Here is a 20,732-nt window from a genome sequence, read left to right on the forward strand (position 1 = left end):
TTATTTAGCTCAGAGAATTACAATACTTTGGCTATATTACATACTTACATATAATATAATATTAATATATTTTTTAATATAATTTTGTACAGTATTTATTAATTAGGTAACTGTTGTATATTCTTACAGTTTACCAGAAATTGTAACCTCAAAGTATTAATTGCTTTAATTGCTTTGTTCTGTACAGCTCCTCTATGAGGAAGTTCTTAGCCACTCCAGCCCTTTAGAGACCATTGCTACCAAGGGTTCCAACATGACTGAACATACAGCCACTCAACAGGAGATCCAGAAACTCAGTGAGAGATATACAGCCATCAAAGAAAAAGCCAAGGTATGAACGTCAAACTGTAGACCGTAGACTAGTGAGTCCATGAAATTGTGCAACAGTAGAGTTCTGCGATTGAAAATCCCATTCATTTTCTCCATAGAGAAATTGATTTTTTACAATTACATATAAATCTTTTAAGACAAGAGCTCTGACATTGCTGAGCTATGATATATGTCCCAGTAGAAGCCACAAATCAGTATGATTTCAGCTTCATTTAAAAAAAAGCTTTAATAGCCAAATTCCAAGTGAAGTGCTACATCATCTATTATCATTCAACAATCAGAGAAGTTGTTGTTACCATGGAAACAGAATTTGAGGCCAAAGAGCTCAGCAGTGACCTCCCACTCACATGAAGCATTGCAATGCACATTAACTATATATGTGAACTATATTGAATTATATATGAATATTTTCCAATAAATTTTCCAGTATACTTAAAATATATGAATATAAAATATATAGATAATATATAAATAATAAATTACTAAAAATAAATTATTGAATATTGTATCATTGTTGTTTCTTATTCATTTATATAATTCACAATACTTCTTAAAACTATATTAATTTTCTCATTAAAGACTTTAAGGACACATGTCTTTTTACAATTTTCAAATCCTTTTCTTAACCAAATCAAAGTTTGTAACGTTGTGTCATTTTGGATCTAGTTGGTGTGGTTTGTGGCTCAAAACCTTTTATCGAATAATTATTTGAAATCCCAAAGGAGAAAATGAATGGGAAAAATACTTCCAGAAACCAAGCAGCTAAAAAGTGTTGCACTTTGTTATGCTTCTCATGGAATAACTTGTGAAATAATATACTCTACTGGTGTTTTAGGCTGCTGTCAGTAAGGCTGAAGAATTGGTTCTTCTCCATCAAGAGTACCAGCGAGGGCTGCACATGTTTGAAGACTGGCTAGAGCAAGAGCAGAGCAGTTTGGCCCTCCTCTCACCCCTAGATGAAGATGTAAATGCTCTGGAGAACACATTAAAAGAACTGCAGGTTATTATAACTGTGATATATACTAAATTTAATATTATAGGCAAAAATATTTGGCACCACCTAATCTTTAACTTTTATTCTTTCTGTCTAATAACATCACCAGATGCTCCAGTCTCATTGCCCTAAGGGACATAACTTGCTCAGTTCAGTTCTTGCCAGTCGGGAAAGAGTCATTCCTTGGGGTGCCCCTCAAATTGAGGATCGGGCCCTGGAAACAGCACAGACAGAATGGCAGGGGTACCAAGACCGCCTTGGGGAGACCAAAGTCCAGGTAGAACAGGCCCTCACAAGAGTTCAGCAACTAGAAGGTTTATTCCAAAGCTTAGACCAGTGGCTGGTTGACATGGAGCTCAAAGTTAAGGTGAGGAACCACCGTCGCTCTGATGTCACTGCAAAGGAGGCCCAGCTACAACACCTGAAGGTACGTTGTATTATAATTATGCCTGACGATGATTACAGAAATACTGTACTCTGGTTTCATGTACTGTATTTAGTTGACATTTTCCTTTCATTCCCTCTTTTCAGCGGTGGCAGACTGAGGCTGCTCACCGTCAGGCCGAGGTTGAAGGTCTAAGTGCTCTTGCACAGCAAGTCGTAGAGGATGCTCATGTCAGTGGCCGGATCAGTACCAGGGTTACCCAGCTCACTGCTCGCTACCATGCTTTGCTCCTACAGATGCAGGCAAGTCATTCTTAAAGGGATAGTTCACCCAAAAATGAAAATTCTGTCATCATTTACTCATCCTCAAGTTTGTTCTGCTGAACACAAAGGAAGATATTTGGAAGAATGTCAGTAACCAAATAGATCTCGGCCCCCATTGACTACCATAGTATTTATTTTTCCTACTGTGGTAGTAAATAGAGGACGAGATCTGTAATCTAACTAAATTATATAATAATATATTTTAAAATATATATATATATATATATATATATATATATATATAAATATATGTAAAAATAACACTGCTCTCTCCTGAACTTTTTTTTCGTGTGGTCATATTTTCTCCCTTTTTCTTCCCTCCTTTTTCTTATTAATAACCTCAAAATTATTGCAATTATTATTAATATTATTATTGTTATTATTACATTTTTGTCAGTAAATTATGGAAAGTTTTTAGTTCAATTAAATTCTTTTACTTCATATTCGGTCTCAATTATGTTTCTTTTAATGGAGCCTGGCGTCATTGGCTCACCTCTCACTTTGCTGCCAAAGCACACTGATGAGTCTAATTTCTCATCCGTCTAAACATTGGAAGCTATCCAGCCTGGTAAACCAGCTCCTGTGACTCTCTGTGATGGCAAAAAAACCTTACACGCTGGAAAAATCAATGTCTCGCCCACATTGAGACCTTAGCTTGTAATTAAACAATATAGGATCCAATCTTGCCCATCAATCGGTGATGCTGCTTCTGTGGCAACAGCAGAATTGTTTTTAACACTTGCTGTAACACCTCTCCTTCCTGCCCACTTTTCTCTAACATGCACACACACCCTGGCTGCGACACTGAAGAGAGCGTGTAATTATTCTGTGAGAAACAACAGGCCGCCACATGCACTGCAGTCAAGAGCTATTACGTCTCTGCAGATAGGTGTGCGCGCAGCACAGCGCAAAAGCGTTAATTGGTGCCACGTGCATGAGGGATCTGAATGTCAAGAGAAGAATGCGGCAAAATAGCTTAGCCTCAAGCCCCCAGTGGTGAATGCTAGAGAGTGTGCGGCATTAGATCAATCAAAACCCTTCATGCTGATGAGACAGAATTGCGAGCATTCTTGACAATGAGCCTTTTGATTTATCCTTCCGTCATTCAGGAGACCCTCAAACAGCTCCAGGAAGAGATGCAGAACATCACAGAGGCTCAAAATGCCCTCAGGACCTTCTCTGATTGGCTGAGTGCAGCAAGGAAGAATTTTAAAATCATTACTGAAAGGACAGAGGCTCTCGATCGCAATACAATGGAAAAAAAGATGAAGAGGCTAGAGGTATGGCATAGTGAAAACACCAATATTAACATTTTCATATATATATATATATATATATATATATATATATACAGTATTTATATAGTATGTATATATGCACATATACATACATACATACATACATACACACACACACACACACACACATACATATATATACACACATACACACACACACAGTATATTCAGCCACAGTATAATGCATCATTTTAATTCTGCAAATATAAATACTTGTACAGGATTTTATTTTTTATTTTTAGAATTGAAGGAACAGATGGACAGATGAAACTGTCAACCCTTTTTATCCTGTGGTTTAACAGCTATTGATTTGGCCTGATAAAATTACACAGACACACACCACAGACTAGGACTCTCAGTGGGCCTGGCACAGTTTTGCACTCATATTTGAGATTGTAAGAGCCAGTGTGTGTTATGTGTGTGTACATGTACAAGTCTCTTTGTCTTCTTAAGGATATGATCAATATGTCTACTACACAAAGCAAAAGAAAGCTTTAGTGCGATCGCACCCTACGTGCACGCGCACACACAGCCACTTCACACACTCCCCCACTGTGATAGCTGAGATGAAGGAGCGGTTTGTCTGTGGAACCTGCTGGCACAGACTGTGTAATTGATGCAATGCCCTTGCAGCTTCAACATCACATAACACTCTCTTCCTTTACACACATATACATATCTATGCTACTCAATTGGCTCGTTTAATCCATGTTGAGATCAATGGTGCAACATAGACACTAATAGCAAATTGACATGGAGAAACTATCTGTGTACTACAGTATGTACACCCACTCCATTAAACGACAGCGGTATAGACGCATGTATTTGTGAATTAATAAACAGCCAATTAAGAGTGCGCTTCTATGGCCAGATCATATTTCTTGGCCCAATTATACTTGCGTCCTACACCTCTCCGCATCACTAACTTCTCATTTCCTTATTTGTGTGTGGAGATCATCATTAAAACACTGGGGCTCATTTCCCTGTCAGTACCACAGCAGTAGCTCCAGATCCTGCTGTACAGCCAGGGGCCTCTCATGTAGTTCTCTTTTTAGAGACAACAGGATGATATCATATAGAGAAGCTTCCCGCTTAAAGGTAAAGGAGTAGGAGGGGTTGAGTGCAGTCGTTGCTGGGGAAACCCAGCTGCGGCAGGCCCATTTAAGGCCTGGGTAATTGGGTCTTCCTCTTATATCTCTGTCCGGGGCCTCACCGGGTCTCCGCACACAGGTGTCAGGAGCCTGACAGGCTTCAAAGTACCCATCAGAAAAGTCCACTTCAGAGGAGCGCTGAAGCTCTACATGAATACAGGGATCAGAAGCTGTCAGGAACAGGAAATACTGTACATGTCTTGGTTGCACACTGGGGAAGGCATAAATATCTTTCCTGTGGCTCATTAAATAATTGATTTTTGTTTGTTTGTTATTGTCGTTCTTTTTGTACCCTTTCATTCGTTGTTTAAAAGATTCTCTCACCCCGCAGTCTCTACAGGGGGAGATGGATCAAGGTCACAGCTTGCTTAAAACACTCCGAGAGACTACAGAGCAGGCTGTTTCCTTCTTGGATGACCCTGGAGCATCCAGGCTAGAGAGGGAAGTGCAAACAGGGCGATCACAGCTCGAAGAGCTTATTCTGGGGCTACGGGAGGAGCATGCAACCCTGGAAAGGAGCATTGTGCTCTATAAAGATTTCCAAGAGCGCTACAAAGGCCAAATGCAGTGGCTTAGGGAGACTCGAGCTCTGCTCAGCTCTACTGTTGAACCTAAAGCAGAACTTTACCAGAGAAAAGCCCAGCTGGCCAAATACAAGGTAGGTGAATTGTTTTACAGTTTTCAACCGATATGAAATATGTAGTTGTTACTTACTCCATCAACAAATGTGATAGTTCCCCCATGAAATTTTTAAAATCTACCAGCAGCATTGTCAATTTATAATCATTTTTTTTTTAATTTATATTTGTTATATATATATATATGTTTGATCGAAAATACAATTAAAACAGTAATAGTGTGCAAATGTTTTCTATTTTAATATACTTTAAAATGTAATTTATTCCTGTGATGGCAAAGTGCAAAACTGAATTTTCAGCACTATTACTTCAGTCTTAAATGTCACATGATCCTTCAGAAATCATTCTAACATGTTGATTTGGTGCTCAGGAAACATTTATTATTATTATCAATGTTGAAATCTGTTGTGCCAGTGCCTCTTAATATTTTTGTGGAAACCGTGATGCATTTTTATTGTGTCCTTGCTGAATAAAAGTATTAAAGTCCCCCTGTGGTGAAAATCAAGTTTTTAATATTGTTTATATGTCTATGTCGTGTTTTTAATATGCTTTTAGACAAACCATGTGCAAATTCATAAGTCAACACCATATTATTAGTATTACATATAGTATTTTCTGTTTAAAATTGTTGTGATCTAAAGACAGTTTAAAAAACGCGGTTTGAAATCACTGGTGTTTGTGATGTCACAAACTACCTTGTAACCAATCACGTCAACGTGCCGGCGGGCTTTAGCATATCATTAAAGGGTTAGTTCACTCAAAAATGAAAATAATGTCATTTATTACTCACCCTCATGTCGTTCTACACCCGTAAGACCTTCGTTAATCTTCGGAACACAAATTAAGATATTTTTGTTGAAATCCAATGGCTCAGTGAGGCCTCCATAGCCAGCAATGACATTTCCTCTCTCAAGATCCATTAATGTACTAAAAACATATTTAAATCAGTTCATGTGAGTACAGTGGTTCAATATTAATATTATAAAGCGACGAGAATATTTTTGGTGTACCAAAAAAACAAAAAATAACAACTTATATAGTGATGGTCGATTTCAAAACACTGCTTCATGAAGCTTCGGAGCGTTATAAATCTTTTGTGGTTCGAAGCGCCAAAATCACGTGATTTCAGCAGTTTGGCGGTTTGACACGCGATCCGTATCATGATTCGACACAAAAGATTCATAATGCTCCGAAGCTTAATGAAGCGGTGTTTTGAAATCGGCCATCATTATATAAGTCGTTATTTTGTTTTTTTGGCGCACCAAAAATATTCTCGTCGCTTTATGATATTAATATTGAACCACTGTACTCACATGAACTGATTTAAATATGTTTTTAGTACTTTAATGGATCTTGAAAGAGGAAATGTCATTGCTGGCTATGGAGGCCTCACTGAGCCATCGGATTTCAACAAAAATATCTTAATTTGTGTTGAACGAAGGTCTTACGGGTGTGGAACGGCATGAGGGTGAGTAATAAATGACATTATTTTCATTTATTAACTAACCCTTTAACCTTGACCACTCTGAAGCAGGAGAATCCAGAGTGTCTGACGTTGTAAAAAGAGATACCATTCTGATGCATTTACCTCAGTAAGTTGACCGAGTGGATCTCTGAGCTCGTGCGAGTAAGTGGAGGTGGGGCTAATTAGCATATTCATAGATCCACATATACTAAATGAAGCAAGGGTGTAGTTACATTTAAGCTATTTTAAGGCATGAAGATTTTTTTTTCACAGGAAAAAATTTTTTAAATATGTAATTTTGGTGATCAAAGATGAGTTTTAAGGGATATTGACTACAGGGGGACTTTGAAATCCAACCCCACAGACTGCCCAGTGTATATCTCTGTGTCGGTATTCATTGTTCTATTGTGTCCAGGCTGCGGAGCATTCGTTGCTATCCCGTGATTCTGCCGTGAGCTTTGTGCTAGAGAAAGGAGAAACTCTGCTGACCCTCCTTCACTCCCCTTCCATCACAGACAACATGACCAGACTACAGGCAGACTACCAGGAGCTGTGTGGCTCAGCAAGGGTGAGCTCATAATGACTACAAAATACTGCAATCATTTAAATGCAGCATAACATGGAAAATGCAATGATTTCAGAGCATTAATGTATGACCTGCCACATTTACATATCAATGCTTGTTTTCAGCAATTCGGAAAACTAACAGTCATATTCATATAGAATCATTTAAATCTAAATTGTAAATTAAACAAAATGCTACAAAAATGTACATTATTTCCTCTTTAATGTTTTGAATATTAATTTGGAGGTCTTAATGTGCTATTTCCTCAAAGATGGCATCCATTAACCCTGCAATCAGTGCCATGAATACTCACTTTCAAATAATTCATCTCATGCTTGCAGCTGTCAGAAGCTCTTTATGTGCACGAGGGTTTCCAGCTGTGTGTTTATATAGGTGCTTTAATTTGAGTGCTTACTAATGTCGTGATAATTTCTGTGATTTAAATGTATTTCCTTAGACCCATGTTCACAGATTGGAGGGCCAGGTGAAGAAACAGGAAGCTTACCACAAAGATCTACAGGAAATTGAGCGTTGGCTGTTGCAGATGTCCAGCAGGATGGTGACTCCTGACCCGTCATCAAGCGGTGGCCTGGAAGCTGCCACTCAGCAGCTAGCCAGACATAAGGTGATAAATCACAAAGCTTCACAAAAAAGCAAAACCCATTAAACAACCAATCAGACATCTGCACTTTGTTTACTCACATATGAACATGTTGTTGTAGAGTTCCTGCTAATATCAGTTTTCTCAAGAATATTTAAAGCTACTACTAAGATAATCTTTTGTGTTAAATTTATGTTTGCACATATTGTCTCATCTCAGGCTATTATGGAGGAGATAGCAGGTTTTGAGGAGCGTTTGGCTACACTAAAGGAAAAGGGAGAGGAGCTGTTGTCCGGCTGCAGTGAACGCCTCCAGGCTCGGCTTCGCCAGCAAATTCAGAACCACCAGCAGGGAGCAAGAGACAGCTACTCTGCCATCTGCAGCACTGCCCAGCGTGTGAGTTTACTTGGCCACGAACAAGTACAAGACCAGCATTGTGCCGATGTTTATTGTGCATATGTGTGTGTGTGTGTGAGATATATATATATATATATATATATATATATATATATATAAGGGGTGTAACGGTACACAAAAATGACGGTTTTTGGTATTGAAAAACTCGGTATTGAAGTCACGGTTCGGTACAGGTTCAGTACAGCAGCGGGGAGAAAACTAAACATAACATTTTTTTTTTTTTTTTTTTTTAAACAGTGGTTATTTAAATAAATTCAATTATAAATAAATTCAATTAAAATTAACATTTTTTAAAAAATCTATCTCAGCTAATGCTGTAAACTATATAAGAAGCCCTTACTTGCATGTTGCTGTAATATTAAAGGTTACAATTAACAACAGAGCCCAAACTATTAAATTCAGTTGCTATTTATTTTTAGATATCATAATCAACACTCACATAAAAAAAAAACATGTAAATTGCACATTGCACAGGTTTTGCATTAACTTCTAAATCGAATTATAAAATTATTCCTATTCATTTTTTAAATGTAATCATTTACACAGTTACTGCCATAACTTGTTTTCATGACAAATTTATTTAAACATATATTAAATAATTAAGACATTACTAACAGGTGAAGTAAATATAATGAATATATAAGCTAATATAGTGCATATATTTAGTGAAATGCTCCCCTCTTAGGTTCATTTCTCTAGTGAACTAACATGCTGTGGACTACATGAGGTAAATGTAATGCTATGTGAGATATTATTCTCAAGCTGTTGATGTTTTTCCATGGTTGAAACACAGGTTGAGAGATTACACACATATCTAGATAGTCTGTTCTTCTTCTTCTGCGATTTTTCCTGTTGTGGCGGTTAGCAAACAGAGTTGCATTACCGCAGACGCCCCGTTCTGGATTGGAGTGTGAATCGCCTGTGACTGACAGTATTCGTCGTTTAACTGCATGAACTAAACCGTGAAGTCCGTACCATACGGTTCGGGATGAATGCATGTACCGTTACACCCGTAAAAAAAAAAAAAAAAAAAATATATATATATATATATATATATATATATATATATATATATTAGTGCTGTCAATCGATTAAAAAAATTAACTTAAATTTTTTTTTTTCTACGATTAATCGCGATTAAAATCACTTAAGTTTTTATACGTTTTTAATATATTTTATAATGTAATAATTTCACAGTTAATCTCCAAATTAAAACAACATAAAGAAACAACATGAAGACAGTATATATTAAATACTTGTTTAATGGCATCTTTTTATGAATGAAGGTCAGTATCACTGATACTAATAGCCTACAGCTACTGATGTCTCGATGAAATTGATTTTTTCCCCCAGTTTTAAACATGAATTATAGCCATTCAACATTACAGTGTAATTAAAAGATATATCATTTTTACATTTATTAGGCTTCAAAAATATAACAACTTTTAATTTAAGTGAGCTTAGAACAATCCTCACATAAACCCATAATAAATGTCATATTTACCTGTGGACTTCCTACCTGTCTAACAGAATACAGAAATTAAAGTACAGAAATTAAATAAAGTTACCAAACAGTCTGCACTGCATAATTTATAGCCTAAATTAAATATAGATAATCATTATTAAAGCTACAAAAGTTCTTTAGTCAAGAGCATTGAGTAATTTTCTTCGGTTACCTTTGTTCTTTCAATATCTTCAATGACAGACGGCATTAGTGGTTGCTGTCACTTTAAGAGCTGCCGCTGCTGCACATGACGCAGATCTCACACGCGTTCTGGTGCGCCGTCCATGCGCACAATGGCGTGCGTCTTTCTGTGCGTGTGTGTGACAGGACATTCACAGACAGTGCATTCTTTTTTTGTCTTTTGGCTTTTAAATGGTTTAAAAGCATTTACATGAATAAGAGCGTGATCATATATTGTAATGCTAGCCGAAGGATGACAGAAAAAATGGATGCTGCGTTAATTGCGTTAATATTTTTAATGCGTTAAACTGGAAAAATTCTGCAATTTTTGCAATGATTTCCATTCATTGTGCTAGTGTCACTGTGTATTGTCCCTCTGCTCACATCAAAATATTGTTCCAGCAGCAAGCTCACATGTGCCAACTTACTGCCACTCTTCCAGAATCTTGATTATTTTAATCCATCCTGCTTGGCTTCCTAGTTGCACAGGACCAACTAAAGTGCTGACAAAATCCTCCTCTCAGTGTACTTGTCTTTAAATCAGATTAAACAACTCTTACCAGGCAGTCAATAAACCAATAAGATGTCTGGCAATGAAATGTTCTTGACATTTTGACTTCTGCATGCCAGTGTCATTACAAGGAGACCCATCAGGAGGCACTAAGAAATCATTTCTCCATGAAAGCATATCATTAAAGCCCACGGCAATGAAAGTGAGCACATACCCCCCTTTACAAATCACCATTTCCCCCCTACTCCAGCTCTTGCAGTATCCCACCAAAAGCTGCCACCTGCTTTCCTCTAAGAACCCTAATCACACACACCCCTAATATGGCAAATACTCTCTGCCATCTGACACATTGCCTGCTCAGTCACTCTCTGAGCAAACCACCCAGTCTATTAATACCTCGCCCCCTTCCCCGTGCCAGTTTTATTTTGCCCATCAAGTCCAATTCCGTCAAAACAAGTCGAGACATTGATAAAACCCCTCCCTTCTGGTTTTCTAGTTTATACCCCGTACCAACATCTTGTGCCAACCTTGCCAGAACAATGCCATCCGGTAAATCCTGCCACCTGGCAATCTGGTCAATGAGTCCCATAGTCTGCATGTGCTCTGCCAACTCCTGCCGGCTGCCAAAGCAAGCCTGTCGTTGCCTGCCCCCCGCGAGGGCTTGTGAATTAAGAATGTCAATCAGCGTCAGCTTTTCTGCTCATGGGATTATGGATGCCAGAGCATTCAACACCTGTCAAATGGACTTTGCTTTATGTTGACCCGATTTAGCATGGTTAACCGTATGCCCCACTCATGTCATTCTCCGTTTTGCTCCTCAAATATGTCAGAGTCATGCTGTTCCTGTTTTATACAACTAAGGATTAACTAAAATACCCTTTGATGTGCAAAATTTAAATGCTATGTTATGAATTGGCTCAGTTTTGACCCCTATAGAGGTGGTTTTGTTTCAATTTTAGCCAATTACTTTTGGCCACTATATGCAGTCTTGAAGCAAACTCTTCTGCCTGTTTGTGCAGGTGTATCAGAGTCTAGATCGGGAACTGCAGAAGCATGTAAGTCTGCGAAATACGTTGCAACAGTGTCAGACATGGCTTTCAAATGTACAAGAGGAGATACAGATTCCTGCGCATGCACCACTCTGCCTACAGGAGGCCCTAACACAGGTATAGATTTTTAGGTTGCTTTGTGTATCTACACAAAAGTGGTTTTACTGCACAGTGAAGATAAAGAAAGCCAAACTCTATATATAATCAACTGCTCCTGATTTGGTTTCTGGGGGGCTCTTAAATGTCTCATCAGATGAAGCAGGATCGAACTCTGCAGGAGCAGGCTAGTACCTATTTGCAGCTGGTGTGCTCTACCTGTGATCTTTCTGATGAGAAAGTACGAGAGACGGCTGCTGGGATACAGCAGGTCAAACTTCAGGTGAGTGACTTTTAAGCATACATTTAAGTTCTAATGTTCTTGTACTTTGGGCACGTTTATACAGAACCCCTAAATGCACATGGTGATAAGAGAAAAAAATTAAATGCTTTTGCGTTCGCTTTCTAAACTTTTGCATTCTCCAGAGAAAGAAACTTTGCATTTGTTTGCAAAACTTCTTAGGGGAAGGCAACACTTTTGTATTTTTTATGAGAAAATGCAAAAGATGTGTGAGTAAACAAAGTTTCCCAGGGAATGCAAAAGTTTTGTGAGCAAATGCAAAGTTTCCCAGGAAACACAAAAGTTTTGAGAGCAAATGCAAAGTTTCTGGAGAACGCAAAAGATTTGCGAGTAAAAGTATTTAAAAATATTTTTTTCCTCCTGGCTCATTTTTTTCCCATCAACATGTTCCTTTAGGTGCTCCATACTTTTATGTCCAAGGGTTTGATTTTTATTAAGACTAACAAATTTCATGTTATATGAAAATCACATTAAACCTCTAAAACCTTTTTACTATACCTTCATAATTTATTGTTGCTACTTTTAAAATGGTATTTTTGTAGGTTTTTATTTGAATTTCACTTTAAAATATTAAAATCCATCATAAACATATTAGATTTGGTTGGAACATGTTTAGAGATGTTTTCCATCAATACAGATTGAGGAGAGGATGCTGGAATCTCAAGAACTAACAGACAACTGGAGAGAGATCAAGGACTTGCGTTCCAACCTTGAATGTCATCTTCTTGAATCTGAACAACTTCTCCAGAGCATGTTAAGGAGGCCAGCTGAACTCGAGCCAAAGGTTGCTCAGAACCAGCTGGACCAGGCTCAGGTAAGTGACAGCTTTTTGTCCATATGAAATCCATTTGAAGAGAGCAAAATAATTACCCATTTTTATGAAGCATGTGTTATATGAGATTTTTCTGAAGCACTACTGCAAATTTAATATTACATTAATACCTTATGCACAAGTTTTGTACGATATCTATCAGTTAATCAGATGCAGTCTATTATGTATTGCTGAAAGCTCTGGTGATCTTTGGCCTCTGTTACATTTCCTGGCAGGAAGCTTCATTCATTAATAAAGATTTCTCCCCAGATTACTCGTCTGGGTGTAATTATGGATGTGTGAATTGATTTGTCAGTGCCTGTAATAACAGCGTCCAGGCAGACCCCTTCATTGTGTGTGAAAAATAGCACATATTACCATCTCTGGATGTGCTGAGAATTGTCAACAATAGATTGAATGAAAACCCCAATTACCTCAAAGCTCACTCTCTGCCAGTGACAGAGGGTGTCATCCAGAGCTGTCCATTTGGCAGGATATCAAATAAAGACAGGCAGCATTTATTAATAATACCCCATATTTCATGCCACAAAGGACTTTATCCAGGAGATGCGCGCCAGGCAGGTTGAGCTGACCCAGCTGAGAGAAAGTATTAATAGGCTAACGGCTGGTCAGGAGTCCCCCGAGCTTATGGAAGTTGGGCGCTTACGCTGTGCTTGGCTGGATCTGGGCAGACAAGCTGCACAGCTGCTGGAACAGAAAGAGGAGGATCTACAGAGGAGCGGGGACTATCATGACTGCATTTGTATGGTGGAGGAGTTGTTTGACCAGCTGTCCAAGAAATGGGATCAATTGGCCAGGCATGCAACATTCCCTTTCAGATTTTGCACAACATATTCATGTTTGATAGTTGCCATGTGTTGTTCTTCAGATGTTTTTGTCAGTCATTCTTCTCTTTGTTCACAAAAATTCTGACTCTTTTCTAGGGGAGATATTGAGAGCACAGCTGAGTGTCTGGATGCCTTAAAGAAGCTGTCCACAGACCTGCAGGACCAGAGATGTGTGCTCGATGATCTGAGAAATAATAGGCATGGAATCCTGCCTCGTCTAAGCTTAGAAGACAGAGACCTGGTTAAAGAGCAGGTTGGTTACCTTGAGCAGCGTTGGACCCAGGTAGAATCGCTTGTCCAGCAGAAAATCCAAGATTCAGCCCAAACACTTGAAGAATTAAATCAAATTGAGGACCATTTGCGGGAGGCACAAGAATGGGCTGAATTGCAGCAACCGTCCCTCTCTGAGGTTCTCAAGACCAGTCCCCCTCCAGATTTGGCTCAAAGCTTTCTGTTTGATCACTTGAGCTTTTGTGCAGAACTGGAGGCCAAGCAGAAGATTCTGGCAGAGGCTGTGACAGATGCCAACAGCCTTTCCTATCGCCTAGGACTTAATGAAAGGAGAAAACTGCAGACTTTGGTCCAGGAAGCACAGGCAGAAATAGAATTGCTTGGAACTAAGGCAGCTCATTATCGTAAAAGCCTTAGTAAAGTATTTACAGAACGAACGCAGTTCCTACAAGCCCTCGACAGGGCAGCTGAATGGATCAGGAAGCAAGAGCAAAGGGCTGTTGCAGATGATCATGTGGCTCTCCTACCAAATGAACTGCACAAGCAGGTGTCAACTTGTAAGAATTTTACCAGCAGCCTAAGAGCATATCAGGTGGAGCTCACATCACTTTGGACACAGGGACGAGAATTAGTAAAGGATGCAACCGAGGAGGAAAAGAAGGAGACCCTTCAGAAGCTGGAGGAGCTGCAAGTCACCTTCGAAACCTCCTTGCAAAAGAGCATGGAGCATCTGCAGAATCTAGAGAAAGCGCTAGTCATTCGGAAGTACTTTAAAGTGGACCTTGACAGGATCTGTGAGTGGCTAAAACAAGCAGAAGTATCTACATTTCCAATTATTGACCTGAGCGGGAATGATGAGGACCTTCAGAACCAGTTGACTGAATACCAACAGCTTTTTGATCATGCTTCAGAGTATGAAAACCTTTTGCTTATTGTCCAAAGGGCGGGACAGGAGATTCTTCCCACCTTAAATGAGGTTGACCACTGCTACTTAGATGAGAAACTCAATGGCCTTCCACAACAGTACAATGACATGCTGTTGTTAATCAGAGAGAAACGTGACAGGATCCAACAAGTGCTTTTGGAGCGTAGGGAGTTTGAGTCCCTCATTGATGTCACACGAAAAGCTTTGAAGGAACTTCAGGAGAAATGTGATAGTTTAGAGATGCAGTCAGCCAACCACAGTCTAGAAGAGGGAGAAAGATTGCACAACAATTATGAAGATCTCCTGAAAGGTCTTGCAAATCTCTTTCAGGGAATGAAAGATCTTAGAGGTAGAACTCAGGATTTCCTTAGCATGGGTCAGCCATATGCTCCTGAAGTCACTGACCAGTTAGTTTATCTCCATGGCAGTCTAAACCAGCAGATAGAGTGTAAGATGAAAGAATTACGGAAAACATTGAAAATATTAAATGACCACAGAGCAGTTATCGAGAAAATGGACAATAGCATCACTAGATTAAAGGAACAGCTTGACAAACTTGACTCAGATGGGGAGGCAGATGCCACAGATAGATTATCTACATTATACAACCTATCAAAATGTCTTGAAGTGGTTAGTTCCTATCCAGAGGGTCTCAAAGCACAAACCTGTGACCTCACCCAGCACTTTGATTTAGAGACCCTTAAGACTCAGGTTATCTTCAGGGAGGAGCAACTTCTTACTTTAAAGCAAAGGATTAATACACACATAGAAGAATGTGAGAGAGGTTTTTTAGGAAATAAGGATTTTCAAACTGATATTAAAGTATCAATAGACTGGCTCAAGAGTCTTCGGGATCAATTGAGATGTCCATTAACATTTGAAGAAGCAAAAACTGAGATTGTGCAGGAGGAGGTCAGGTCACTGTCAGCACTTCAAGAAGAAATAAAATCTAGGTTTAGAGTATTAGAATATATAACTGATGAAGAGAAACAGAAGTACATCAATGACCAAAAGCCATTTCCAAAACTCTTTGAAACCAATTTAATGGATATTCCAAAGCTGAAGGATGATCTTCAACAAGCTTTTACCACCAAACAGGTAAGATAATATTAATTCCTGACAGTTAACCTGTGTTTTCAGACTCTGTAATGAAATACTGAAGGTGAGCTTAATGCTTCTTAACTGTTTATCCTCAGTTGGCCTTGCAGTCTGCCCTGTCCCTGCTCCAGAGATACCACCATTCCTTGCAATCCATGGAGCAGTGGTTTGAGGAAGCTGGTGCTCTACTTGAGCAGGCCCCACATAAGGTAGACCTGGAGAAAATTTCAGACTGCCTCAAGGACTTAGAAAATATAACAGGCCGGGAACAAACTGTCAAGTGTACGATGCAAGAAATGCAAGATCTAATGCCTCAAATGGGTGACTTTTTGAGACCTACTGTAATTAAGCAAATCCAGCAACATTGTGAGGAGTCTCATCACAAGGGCACAGAGGTCTTTGAGCAGCTAAAACAACGTCGAGACAACTTGCAACGGTAATGCTAATGAGGTTTTGACATCTAAATGGTTTTAAAATAAGGCACACAAGACCCTTGCATTGCCTTATTCATATTAACAATATGATGATTTACAGGCATTGATGTTTGAACACTTTTTACAACTGGATTTGAAATCACACACATTTACTTTATTTGTCTGTTAGAAGCATAACTCAGTGGAAATCCTTCCAAGATGAAACAGATGAAGTTATCAGGCAGATGAATGAAGTTGAGAAGAGGATGACTGAGTTTACAACTGCCAAAGCAAACTCTGAACAAGAAGCTGAAGACAAGCTTTGTTTATACCAGGTCTGTGACTATGCAGTTCTTTCCTTGCCTAATTCCTAAAACATTGATTTTGATATGGATGTTGCAGTTATTCTAAATATCTCCTATTGCTTCCATTTTTTTCTACAGAGAATTATGTCACAAGTTCAAGGTCTTGAAGACACACTTAATGGACTGAAAGAAAAAGCAGCACAGTTTGATCAGCCTGCAATAAAAGACACTACTTCTCAGTCGGTCCGTTCAGTGAGCCAACGGTGGACTCGTTTGTACAGTGTTGCTAGAGCTCAGATGAAAGCCCTGCAAGACTCTGCACATAACTGGAAATGCACCAGGGAGAAGGTAGGGAAACTTCATGGATACTCTCAACTTATTACACTTAGATGCCCTTTATATGATTCTCCATTTCAGATGTGAATGTAATCAAACACTTGCAATAGTGCAAATCAGATACAAAATTCCATAAAATTATTGTTAGTTACCTGAACAGCATATTTTTAAGTAAATAAACAGAAATTTCGTTTTAACTGTGGAAAAAGTCTAACCGATGATGCCATAAGCATGAGTTATGATGAAGTAAAAGCAGTTGTTCTGTAAGCAGTGAGCCCCTGTTGTAGATCTGAGATCAGACCAGAGCATCCGCCGCCGGCAGTGGCCTGAGAATGATGTAATGCTTGGCAATGACAGTCCATACAAAAATAGCCCAACATGGAAGTTGCCAACTCACCACTTCTCCCATAAATCTCTGCTGGAAATGACGTCATAACAGGGATATACTGTGTAACACACATTATATGTACTTTTTATGCATCAGATTATACAACAGTAATACTTGGGCATATAAAGAATTATTGTAGAGACACTGCTATCCAGACATCCATACTAGTAATGTTAGCAGTAACTGCGTCTTGTTTATTTTTGGCAGCGCACACTAATTCTGGGTTTCTTTGTGACCTTAGCCTGTTTCATTGTTCAGCTGAGGATATGACATCACTCAGTAAGAAAGAGTCATAGTTCTTGCAGAACTCTATGTAGCACAGAGAGAGAGAGAGGAGAGCTAAAAACCACAGAGAGCTTTTTTTCATCATTTTCATCACTAATTTATTATTAAGAGTTCTTTGATGTCCTGATAGCTACTCTTCTGTAAACGCTGTTGCTGATGTCTTAACCCCGTCTTTTATTTAATAAATAAAAAATTGGGGGATAAGTACACTCCATTAATTCTTAATGACTGTTTCACTTTTGACTAAATCAAAAAAAAAAAAAAATAATAATAATAATAAATATATATATATATATATATATATATATATATATATATATATATATTAAATCTACATAGCTGAATGAAGAATGAATGTCACTTTAATGGCAACATTTAAATGTATAAAAATACACATAAAAAGAACAACATAAACTTTTTCTTTTTTCTTTTTTTTATACAGTAAAATGAATGCTATAGCATGATAGTAGCACATATTAACAGGTATAAAATTTGTTGGAGTACCCATCCCACATCTCTCTATGATTAGCTGGAGAAAATGCGAGCTGTCTGTGAGGACCTGCACAGTCGAGTTCCTGACAGCATGGTGGAAAAAGCATCCAGTATGGCAGCCCTACACAGCCTTCTGGAGTACCACGACTCCTTCAGTCGAGAGGTGGAGAGAGAGAGCAGCTCCCTGACACTCCTCAGACACCATGTGCTCAACCTGTTCCTCCATCCTCACGTCGCTGCACCCTCCACACCCAGCAAACACCAAAACCAAGAGAACCCTTTGCTGCTGGAGATTCAGAGCATTCAGGAGAAATATGACAAGTATGTCTATCTGTCTGTCTATCTATCTATCTATCTATCTATCTATCTATCTATCTATCTAGTCTGTCTATCTATCTATCTATCTATCTATCTATCTTTCCTTTTTCTCTTACAGTCTGCTGCAGCAGGTGTGCACAAGCCGGCAGCAGGTGCAGGTGGAGCTGCTGGAGAGAGAGGAAGTGGTGAGAGAGTTAGGTCTGCTGAAAGGCTGGATTCAGGACACCCAGGGGCTGCTGCTGAGCCCCACTGCAGACCTGGATAACCTGCTCACTGACCTGGAGGTACTGAAGCGCACCATGTACAGTGGAGAGATGCAGATAGTACTCATCTAACATCCTACACACCGGGTTTACTTTACTCATGATAAGTATGGTTTGTTTTTATGTTTTCTGTTAGACGGCTCATGGTGGCATGCGGTCTCACCGCCAGAACCTTGAGCAGATTGCAGATCATCAGCAGATGAAATACCAGGACCTCCATGCCACCCTTCCTTCTGAGATCAGCACCCAGCTGGCAGAGGTCACACTGGCTCTGGGTTCTGCAGAAGATCAGGTACCTTTATTCATATTAGGAATTTCAAAAATACAAGTACCAAATTAATTCTGGTGAGGGATTAATGTAAAGTCAGTTTGTAAATGTAAACATATGAGACAAAAGATTGGATTTGTGTCAAAGATCTGGCAACTGGTATTGATTTTGACTACTGAAAATTTAGGTAACGTCTCTTTATCACTTAGCTATTTGTTTTCTCCTGAGCTCAGGTGCAGGCACGGGAAAGAGAGGTCCAGCACAGCAGAGACATTAAAGAAGACTTTAACTCCAGACTTCAGGATATCTCAAAGAAAGTCAAACTCATCTCTTTAAAACTCAAGCAGAAGGCCATGGATGTTGAGGAGGCTAAAGAGGAGACAGAGGTACAGTATGAATACAGCACTGCCTTGGAAGCTGTGGTACAGAGTTGCCCTAATTACTGAAGTGCACACTATAAGTAATGACATGAGTGTACTCCAATTTACAAGGCATTTTTTATTTATTAATTTTATATTTTCAGTATTCATTTTAGTTTAAGTTTTGGTAATTTTATGTTTTAATTAAGTTTTTCTATCTAATATTTATACTTTATTTTGATTTCTTTCAGCTTTATTTATTCAATTTTAATTTCAATTACTGAAAATTATTTTTAATAGTTTTATTTTTAGTTAACAATAACAACACTGCAACAAGGCGGCATGTCATTTCTTACAACATTTTTTATCATTGGATATTAACAACTCCAAACTGTGTTTTTTTTTTTTTTTTTTTTTTTTTTTTTTCTTCTTTCTTTTTTTCCAGTCTCTATTTGAGGAGCTAGAGGAGTGTGGTCGTGCTCTGTCTGAGCTAGATGTGGCAGTGCAGGAGTTTGGAGAGCAGAACCCTCTCCTAGCCAAACAGCTGGGCTTCAGCCTGAGTAAACTGACCGAGTTTCATGCTCAGACCAGCAGACTAGCGGAAGGAAGGACCGCATGCCTTCAGAAGGTCTGTTTTTGGGGGAAACCTGTTTGGAAACAGTCATTATTTTTGTGATTCTGTTTGTTGATGCTTGTGTCACAGAAATTACACACTTCATCCTTAAATTTGATCATTTGGCCCTTTTCTCTATTTTAGGCAGAGAAGAACTTTGAAGAATTTAATGAAATGCTTACATTAACTCTCAACTGGACAGAAAAAGCAGAGACTGTGGTCTCAGCTAACATCATGTGGAGTCCAGCCTCTCAGATGCAGGAGCAAATTAGAACCCATCAGGTGGTGACGCCCGCTTTACCCAGATCAGACCACAATTTCTCAGGATTTTCAGTAGCTGTTGGGACAAACATCTAATGATATGTTGTGATATATCTCAATCAGGCCTTATTACAACAGTGGCAAGACCTCCAAGGAGAATTTGAGGGTCTTGTGGAGAGGGTGGGATTGCTGGATGAGGTGGTTCAGACAGATGCTCTCCACCAGCAGGTGGCAGAACTGAGCAGACATGCTGAAGAACTGCAGCAGAGAGCCAAAACAAGACTTCTGACACTACAGGATGCAGCCAAGGTAATTCATCACAGCATGTCACAGGTCAGACTACATAATACTAATATAAACTAATATAATGAGAACATTGCAATGGGCTATGCATGTGCCCATTTGGATTTGTAGTGTTATGTGACGTATGTGTCATGCTGAATGGAGTAATGGTTTAAGTTTCAGTGTCTCATTTTCAGCTGTTTTATAAACAACATTATTTATAATTAATTTTAAAATAATTTTGTTAAAAAAACTGCAATATCACTGTTCTAGTCTACTTCAAGCTTCAAGTCTGCTGTAAATTTAGAAAGGCATTGCCATCTAGTGGCAAATTAGATAAGTAACATAATTCCTCATCATTCTGTATCTTCTTTGCTAGACTTAATTTGTCTGTTCATTAAATTGGTGTATGATTACCACATTGCTTT

General features: G+C 38.8%; 1 protein-coding gene across 7 annotated transcripts in view; it reads left to right on the forward strand.

The window, feature by feature from the left end:
* Positions 1–20,732, forward strand: part of syne1a (spectrin repeat containing, nuclear envelope 1a) — a 148,535-nt gene that overhangs the window by 80,781 nt on the left and 47,022 nt on the right. For all 7 annotated transcript variants that reach the window (XM_051874201.1, XM_051874202.1, XM_051874203.1 and 4 more), the window contains 24 exons: positions 188–331; positions 1,166–1,330; positions 1,434–1,751; positions 1,856–2,011; positions 3,142–3,312; positions 4,813–5,139; positions 7,000–7,152; positions 7,607–7,774; positions 7,970–8,146; positions 11,382–11,528; positions 11,665–11,790; positions 12,446–12,622; positions 13,172–13,437; positions 13,564–15,721; positions 15,820–16,157; positions 16,325–16,469; positions 16,578–16,787; positions 17,978–18,261; positions 18,377–18,542; positions 18,658–18,813; positions 19,023–19,175; positions 19,594–19,776; positions 19,906–20,043; positions 20,146–20,331. In XM_051874201.1, coding sequence (XP_051730161.1) covers positions 188–331; positions 1,166–1,330; positions 1,434–1,751; positions 1,856–2,011; positions 3,142–3,312; positions 4,813–5,139; positions 7,000–7,152; positions 7,607–7,774; positions 7,970–8,146; positions 11,382–11,528; positions 11,665–11,790; positions 12,446–12,622; positions 13,172–13,437; positions 13,564–15,721; positions 15,820–16,157; positions 16,325–16,469; positions 16,578–16,787; positions 17,978–18,261; positions 18,377–18,542; positions 18,658–18,813; positions 19,023–19,175; positions 19,594–19,776; positions 19,906–20,043; positions 20,146–20,331 — 6,612 coding nt within the window. The remainder of the gene's footprint in view (positions 1–187; positions 332–1,165; positions 1,331–1,433; positions 1,752–1,855; positions 2,012–3,141; positions 3,313–4,812; positions 5,140–6,999; positions 7,153–7,606; positions 7,775–7,969; positions 8,147–11,381; positions 11,529–11,664; positions 11,791–12,445; positions 12,623–13,171; positions 13,438–13,563; positions 15,722–15,819; positions 16,158–16,324; positions 16,470–16,577; positions 16,788–17,977; positions 18,262–18,376; positions 18,543–18,657; positions 18,814–19,022; positions 19,176–19,593; positions 19,777–19,905; positions 20,044–20,145; positions 20,332–20,732) is intronic.

This window comes from Ctenopharyngodon idella, chromosome 20, assembly GCF_019924925.1.
Source record: "Ctenopharyngodon idella isolate HZGC_01 chromosome 20, HZGC01, whole genome shotgun sequence".
Lineage (NCBI taxonomy): Eukaryota > Metazoa > Chordata > Actinopteri > Cypriniformes > Xenocyprididae > Ctenopharyngodon > Ctenopharyngodon idella.